The 8858-nt window shown below is 43.0% G+C and overlaps 1 protein-coding gene across 1 annotated transcript in view; it reads right to left on the bottom strand.

Moving 5' to 3' along the window:
* Nucleotides 1-6042, bottom strand: part of NMT1 (N-myristoyltransferase 1) — a 36072-nt gene extending 30030 nt beyond the window's left edge. The window contains exon 1 of the mRNA XM_007955253.2: nt 5912-6042. Within this exon, the coding sequence (XP_007953444.1) occupies nt 5912-6042 (131 nt within the window). The remainder of the gene's footprint in view (nt 1-5911) is intronic.
* Between the last annotated feature and the right edge of the window lie 2816 nt (nt 6043-8858).

Raw genomic sequence — 8858 nt, 5'->3', positions numbered from 1 at the left:
AAAAAAAAAAAAAAAAAAAGCTCCAATATACTCAACTGTTTAGAATGGGAACGAGATGATAGTGAAAATTCCACATCCTTTGGAATTGTCTGGTGAGCTAGACTGACCCGGCAACTCCAAAGTCAAATCCAATGATCATTACCAGTAATTTGCCAGCAATGACTCAATGCTAGCAGCAATTCCACACACGAGAAGGAGACTTGAAAAAGACAGTGGTCTATCAAGGGGTGTTTAAGGGGCCAGCCATCAACATCACTAACTGGCTCGGATTTGGGAAAGTCCACAGGTTGCTGAATGGATCCTAGGATAGGACTCATACTGCTCCAGATTCAGGAGCAGAAGTTAACAAAGTAGGAGAAGAACCCTAGAAGTTGCAATGGACCTTCTGAGATATAACGGGAGAGGTGGAGACGCAGATCCCCGGTCTCACTACAAAAGCTAAATCACAGTCTTCATAAGCTAAATCTGCATGAGATAATCCATGGGAAGGGCTTAGCACAGTGCCCAACACACGGCGATAATAGTAATAGATAACATTTACTGAATGCTTAACAGCAGTGAATCCTCCCCTGCCTTTCAGTCAGGAGCACTAGAAAACTGAAGCATGGCTGAAGAACCATAGTTGAGTTTTGCTTTCTTGGTGCTCTCAGGGGTGTGTGCCTTAAGCGCAAGGATCACGAGGGCAGCTCCTTCAGTAATTCAGAGAGGCCTGCAGAGCAGAATAGGGACTTCACATAAAAGATTTGAGAGGAAGAGCTACAGAGGCAGCCTCCTAAAATTACTAAAATCTATGGACTCTGCAGGGAAAGGGTTAACTGCAGATTTAGCAAAGCCAGGAAATAAAGGGGGTGAACACTTTAGTTAAACAATCAAAAATCAGCACAAGGGGCTTGCCATGAGCAGCTGTCTCCCCAAAATAGGCTCTCATTTACTTTCCCCTCTCTTCTCTTTGAAGCAGCTCTTGATTAGTTTCTTTTTTAATTGCCACTTACTTGAAGAGCCCTGGTTGTGCAGTGGTTAAAGTACTCAGCTGCGAACCAAAAAAAAAGGTCAGCAGTTCAAGCCTCCCAGCCCCTTTGTGGAAGAAAGAAGTGGTAGTCTGCTTCCATAACGATTAGCCTTGGAAACCCCAGGGGGGCAGTTAGTTCTGCTCTGTCCTATAGTGTCGCTCTGAGTTTGGAATCCACCCGACAGCAGTGAGTTTTAATTGGGATATAAAGTTAGAACACTTGTTTGGTATCAGTGATGAATGTTCTCTCCTTATTTCCGCTTTGATCTACTTCTGAAAAGCCAAAAGATGAAGGGGAAGAATAAAAAGGGGCTAAAAAGATTTCTTCTTTCCAAGAGCCAGATGCAGCTACACACCATCAAACGAATATGGAGAGAACCGCTTTTGGAGGATCAAATAAAACGAAAGCAAAAGAGCATAGCTTTATGGAATTTACTTTCAAGAAGACCTCTCTTTTCTCTTCAGTTTCTTCACAAGGAATAACATCTCATGATCAGGAGGTAAGGAAAATTTAAAGAATCCATATTAACTGTCCTTATCCATGCAGTAAGAGAGAGGGATGAGGAGGCATTTTTTATCAAAGGGCTCTTAGCCCATGACTTACCAACATCTCAATGGTATTAATTATGCTGCAAAATAAATTCCAAAAGAATCCTATGAACAAAATAGTCTAAAAGTTCTTTCCTGTTTCAAAACAGCCAGACAAACTTAGTTACCGTAGATACCCCAAAATTAAAATCTACTGCCAGCTGGTAAGGTTTGTTCTCTAGCAATACTTCTTAAAAGTCGAAAACTTAAAAAAAACCAAGCAAACTAAATGCTACAGATGAACACAGACTTTTAAACAGCCCTGTGCTCACTCAGAACCACAGAACTGCAAAGATATACTGCACAAAATTATTTTACTCTGATTCTCCTCTCAATTGCTGAGGGTAACTTAGGCAAGTGACTAGAGGAAAAACCTGACCTCCCTTCCTGTTGAGTAGATGTTTGAAAAAATAACTGACAGAAAAAAACATATACATACATATGTATGTATATGTGTGTGTGTGTGTGTATTTCCGTAGTGATACTGCCTCAGAAACCCAAGGAGGGGTTGCTATGAGTCGGGTCCAACTCGATGGCACATAACAACAACAACAACATATATATGTATATGTGTACACATATATGTTAAGCTTTATAGTCACCAAATATTTCTGCTTATCTGATTACAGGAGAAACACAAGACTAGAAAAGTCAAGAATTAAACCTATGCATAGAGGGATCAGAAACCAGCACAACTGCATTTCCTGTTAACCCAGTGCCTGAATGGAACTCCTCTTAGTGTAAAGCACTATGAACCCAACCTGCCATCCTCTACCCTCCCTGGTTTATTAGAAAATCCCAAAACAGTAAGTTTTAACTCTCATTAACCTTTATTGCTTATTTGTACCTTAGAACTGCTAGCATCAGAAAGAGAAATTCTCTTTCAATTCTTATATGGCTTTTTTAAAACATTTTAAATAACATTAAGTAAAGACAGGAACCATCCCTCATCTGTCAGTTTATCATACCATGGTGGCTTATGCTGTGATGCTGGTAGCTATGCCACTGGTATTTCAAATGTCAGCAGGGTCACCCATGGAGTACAAGCTTCAGCAGAAGGTCCACACTGAGACAGACTATGAAGAAAGGCCTGGTGATCTACTTTTGAAAATTAGCCAGTGAGAATTCTCTGGAGCCCAAACAGAGTACTGTCTGATGTTGGCCAGAAAATGAGGGCCCTAGGTTGAAAGCCACTCAAAATACACACTCAACAATACACTCAACAATGGACCCAAGGATATCAACAATTATGAAGATGGTGCAGGACCAGGCAACATTTCCTTCTGCTGAACCTGGGGCCTCCATGAAACTCAACGGCAACTAACAACAAAGACAAAAACACTTTCAAGTGTAAGCTTCTTGCTAGTCTGGTAGAGCCTGGTGGAACCCCTGAGACTATGGCCCAGAGCTGCCCTTCAGGTCTGGAATTGAACCCAGTCCTGTGGCTTCCAGCCAAACAAAAGACAGGCATATAAGCTGAACATTTACATTAGGTAGATACACTCCTTGGAGAGATCAATCACGGGAGAATAGAAGGGCTGTGTATGTACAGGAATACAGCTCAGGGGGCAGGAGTGCATGGGAGGGAAGGACACAGGGAAGAGGAAAACATGGAGAGGAAGTGGGAAGAGAGCTGTTGCATTGTGGGAAACTGCAGTCAATGTCATGAGACAAAGTGTATGTGAACTACTGTATGGAAAATGAATTTGCTCTGTAAACTTTCATCCAAATCACAATAAAAATTAAAAAAAAAAAAAGAAGAAGAAGCGGAAGCTTCTACCACTAATTGGAGGATCTTTGATTTCTGTTGTTATGTTACAAAAACTGTAGTAAAGCTTACGATGAGACTGTTTTGGAGAAAGAAACCATGTATGCAAGAAAAATTTCACATCTTTCTACTCAGTGAGGGGAAATGAAACTCCTCTAACTTTTGGGTCAGGCGCTTCACAACTGCCATTCATTCACCCAGAAAATACTAACTAACACCCACAAAATGTCAGGCATCTCAAGGCCACATTCCCTGTTCTCATGCATCTTACAACTGGGTGAGGTAGGGACCCAACATGTTCAACAAAATGATCAAATATTTAATATTTGATAAAAAGCTACGAAAACTACAGTAAGAGATACAAGCAGGGACTAGGGAAAGGGGGTCTGTCCGGGAAGATTTAGAAAAAAAGCAGAGGCAAAGTCACAGGGCCACATTCCAGATTTTATCTCATTTAATCTCCACAATGACTCTAGGTTAAATAACTTTCCCAGAGTCACAGGACTATTAAGTGTCATAACCAGGCTTTGAACCAGGTCTGAATGACTCCAAAGTCCATGCTTTTCTCACATGCCATTCTGCTTCTTCCCCAAACTTCCTCTGACAATTAACTGAAAACTGTTGATTCTACGTCAGATTCTATTATCTAAGTGACAGACTTGGACTCTCTACTCCAGGCTGGGCTCTTTGTTTTTCAAAATGCTAATAACCTTAATTTACTTACCAAGACCATAACCAGGGAGCTCTGGTAGTGTAGTGCCTAAGGTACTTGACTGCTAAGCAGAAGGCTGGCGGTTCAAACCCAACAGCCACTCCTCGGAAGGAAGGTTGGGCAATCTACTTCCATAGAGATACCTCCTCGGAAACCCAAGAAGGGTTCACTATGAGTCGGGTCTGACTTGAAAGCAAAACAACAACAACAAGACAATAACCATGTATAAAAACAGTAGCAAAAAGCCCTCCAAAGTTTTTTTTTTTTTTTTTAAGACTACCACTTTATTGTATTATAAAGCACAAAAGTTTCTGCCAAACAGTTTTGCAAAGTGATCCATAGCTTATAGGGAACAAATCCAATAGAAGAATTAGGTACAGGTCAAAGCAATAGTTTAAGCAGAGAAAACGCAAAGCAAACTACACAGAGCAATGAAAAAGCCATACTTTCACTTCTGAAATGACTTTCACATTCAACAACTCTCATCTCTAACTCCAATTTCTACCCAGGAGGGCTGCACTTTCCCATCTTCCCGTTCCTACTTCCTCTTTCTTAGCTCATCTTCTAAGGAATCTCAAACTTTGAGATTTTATTACACTAGAACTGTTGTGAGTTATAGCACAGTGAGTTACAGTAACAGAACAGTCTTATAAAACCAAATTTGGCAAGCTGCCCTTCCCTCCACGTTCTTTGTGTGAGTTCTAAGGCTCACGGAAGAACTTAAAAAAGCTAGGTCTCTTAACCTAAGGATTCACCACAAAAAGCAGTTTGTTTTACTTAAGTAAAAGGCTTAATCCCTAATCCAGTCCCCATTGGGTAGTAGAATTGAAAAACAGAAGGAAAAAAAAAAAGCAGTTTATCCAACATCTCAACCTTCTTCCTCCTAGACTACCATTAACACTGCAAGTGACAAGCTGGCTATGAAAATCAGACTACCAAAGACTCAGAGTTATACAGCCAGTTAAAAAAATATGTATGTAAAGACAGTAGATTAGATACACAGATACACTGAGAGCCAGGCCCTGCAACAATGTAAAGATGAATGAATGATAAAGTGTGGCTTAAAAGAAATCAACACTCAAAACTGATACATTTCTTTTAAGGAGGAAGAAATGCACTTACAGGAGATGCAATACTAAACTCAGTTTCCAAACTGTCCAATAAGCAACATCACTCAATTTCTTGAAGCTTGCGGCTACTTTGCAAAGTTAATAGAGCAAGGATGTTGGAAGATCTAATTATATATTGTTCAGGAAATATGGATTATTTGGAGCAACAGACACCGTATAACTCAACATTACCATACAGTAATTACCTAGATTTATAAGGTGAGTATGTATTTTGGAGTTCACTAGTAGTGACGTTTTACAACATAATTATGGTTTGTATAGCTTGATGAATTTCCTCATGGAAGGTGAACTGCAGAGAAACGTTTTATTATTAGTTAATTGCTAATCAGTTTGTTCATATAACACCTCTATAGATAACGTTCCCTTTGAACTGTACTGTCTTTGGATTGTCCCGTGTTGTGCCATCAAAGACCATTGTCCAAATTGTTCTTTTCCTAGGAAGTGTCTAAAGCACACGAGTGGATCACTACACAAAAGAACTTTTATATAATAAAAGTATTGAATGTCTCCAGCCCTCAATATATTGAGTACCCACCCTTGGTGAATGACATAGACGGGAACCAATCGCCAGGCAGGACCCCAAGGCCTCAGCCAATAAGAATATAGGGGTGGGGTTAGACTAAGCTCCCGGTGACTTCCCCGCACCCCAGGGATCCAGGTTGTAGGGAGACTGGACGGGAAATGGACTCCGAGGATTTCGTTACCCCCGGTTGTAGCTGTTGTCCTCCTCGTTCTCGCAATCGCTGCAGTGTTCATGGCCATTTCCATTCCCTTCCATCATCTGCGGTAGCGGAGGTACCGGTGGCTTCACTGCTGTCTCACTCTCGTCCGCCATCTTGAGTTGCGAGAGCGGGGCTCCGCGCCCCGCTACAAAGGGAGCTCCTATTGGACGAGAGGAACTTACGCTATCTTTGGGTTTCGTAGTTTTTGTGGGGAAGGAATGAGACGCAACTAGACGCAGCTCATTCCCTGGAAAAGGAAACGAGTGAACTACAGTACCCAGAAATCATGTGTAAAGGCTGTCCTCTAGATTAGGCGGGACAGCAACACCCGGAAGCCCTAGGCGTTCGCCTGCGTTTTGAGGAACGAAGGGCCCCGAAGTTGGTGGGACGGACCCTGCTCAACGCGAGCGGCCGCGTAGCACTCTGGGAATTGTAGTTCTATCTGGTTTAGGATTCCAGGTGTGGAGGCTCAGAAATCCAAGGTTGGACTCAGTCTGCCTTTGCTATTGCCTAGACCGCAGGTGAGCTGTTACTGGCTGCCGTTAAGGAGCGTTACCATTCCCGGGTAAGTGAGAAGGCCAGAGATCCGTGGGTGCGACCCGCCCGGAGCCCGAATGGCTTCTCTGGACTCTTGGCAACCTCTGGTTCTTGGTAGGTCAAGACCTCGCGAGAGGCTGTGGATTGTGGTGTGCGAAGCACTGACCCTGAGCCGGGAGACCTGACTGCTCGGACAGGCCTGTCTGCTTCTTGTGGTACAGGTACTGGTCTCCACTCAGCCCCTTCTGCACACATTGGCCCTTTAATTCTGCAAAACAGCTCTCTACTACTCCTTACTGAGCACTTGTATTCCAGGGCCTGGGGTAAGGCCTTTTGCACATTTTCTAGTTTAATCCTCTCAAGCCTAGAATGTGGGTGGTAATCCCCTTTTTCAAGATGAAGAAATGAGGCCCAGAGCGGTTGGTCAGTTGCACATAGCTAATAAATCTCCAAGGCAGTGTACGAATTGGGATGTCTGCCCCTGTTGTTAGGTGCCGTTGAGTTGGCTCTGACTCATGTTGTTGTTGTTGTTATGTGCCGTCTCCCGACTCATAGTGACCCCTCCTTGGGTTTCCGAGGCAGTATCACTATGAAGTAGATTGCCCCATCTTCCGTCCCAGGAGTGGCTGGTGGGTTTGAACCGCCAGCCTTCTGGTTAGCAGTCAAGTGCCTTAGGCACTATGCTACCAGAGCTCCTGCTCTGACTCATAACGACCCTGTAAAACCCTCAACAGAAAGAAACATCGCATAGTCCTGCGCCATCCTCAGAATCCCTGCTGCGTTTGGGCCCATTGTTGCAGCCACTGTCAATCCATCTCAGTGAGGGTCTTCCCCTTTTCCACTGACCTTCTGCTTTACCGAACATGATCTCCTTCACCAGGGACTGCCCCTTCTGACAGTAAGACCAAAGTAGGTGAGACAAAGTCTGGCCATTCTCGCTTCTAGGGAGCATTCCAGCTGCACTTCTTCCAGGACAGATTTGTTTGATCTTCTGGCTTTCTGAATTACTTACTACCACAAAAGTTCCATTGTCTGATACACACATCTGATGCACACAATGATATACACATTGGGTGATACATACCCAAGGAAATCAGTTATTAGAAGGTAGTTGCAACTTTTAAATTAACTTTTAGCCTTGGCTGAATGCTTCAGTCCCTTGGGTCTCATCACCCCTGTGATGTTTGACTTGGGTGCTGGAGGTTCCATGATTTCCATTCTTAGAGATTTCTTGTTCAGGTTGGGTGTGGTGGGTGGTGAAGGAAGGACTAGTTCTGATCATCAGAGACTCTGGCCAAAAAGGAAAATGATTTATGCCTTTGGGAGACTCTCAACATGAGAAGAAGGATAAGGTGGAAGAAACAGTTCCCATCTGACTCAAACACCAGGCTACAAATAAACACATAAACATTTGAGAAGATCAGATGGGGGTCAGTGAACAGGATTATATTCTAGACCAAGGTTAGAGTCAGCTGAGGCTAATCTTGCATAGATACCAATGATACAAAATACCGGCAATCCTTACAGAAACAATAGAAGACAGACATAGAGTAATCCCTCATAGCCAGAAACTGTGGGAGAGAGATCCAATGGATCTACTAACTCAGGACCATAGTACTGGGGGACACCAGACTCAATTGGTACAACAATATACGTAAGTCTTGTTCTTCCTCCTACATTGATAAGCAGTGCCTGGGGTCTTAAAAGCTTTCAAGTGGCCATCTAAGATGCAGCTAATGGTCTCCTATCATTGGAAGCAAAGAAGAGTGCAAAAAACCAAGGGCATTTGGAACCAATTAGCCCTAGGACATGATGGACCTCGAGACCAGAAGAACTAGATGGTGCCCAGCTACCAATGCCAACCATTCAGGAAAGGATCAAAACTGGAGATCCAGGATAGAGTGGGAGGAAAAATGTGGAACAAAATCCAAAAATACAATAATGACCAGAATTGCTGGTCGGATGGACCAGTATTGGTGAGACCCCCAACACTATGGCCCTGGGATACGTTTTCGATCTGGAATAAAACTCACTTCCAGGGGCTGGCTCTCAGCGCAAGAGTAAACAAGATGTACACACAGACCATCAACCCAGGGTGATATACCCATATACTCTATGGAAGTGCAACCTTTGGAACAATTGACCACGGAGCACCAGAGGCACAACTTTCACACAGAGGAAATGCAGGACACATAGGAGTGCATAGCTATAAGGGGCATGGGGCAGGAGTGGGGTTACTGGGCAGGAAGAGGAAGAGACTGTGTTAGGATTGGGAATGGTAAATAGGGAGTGAAACTAAATGTACATGAAATGTTGAATGTAAAACAAACTCTGCTCTGTAAAGTTGCACCTATAGCACAATAATATATATATATATATATATATATATATA

The sequence above is a fragment of the Orycteropus afer genome, unplaced genomic scaffold (genome assembly GCF_000298275.1).
Source record: "Orycteropus afer afer isolate SDZICR_OR568_19922 unplaced genomic scaffold, OryAfe1.0 scaffold00495, whole genome shotgun sequence".
NCBI lineage: Eukaryota > Metazoa > Chordata > Mammalia > Tubulidentata > Orycteropodidae > Orycteropus > Orycteropus afer.
The sequence above is the reverse complement of the archived record's forward strand: the minus strand, read 5'-3'. Positions and strand labels throughout refer to the sequence as shown.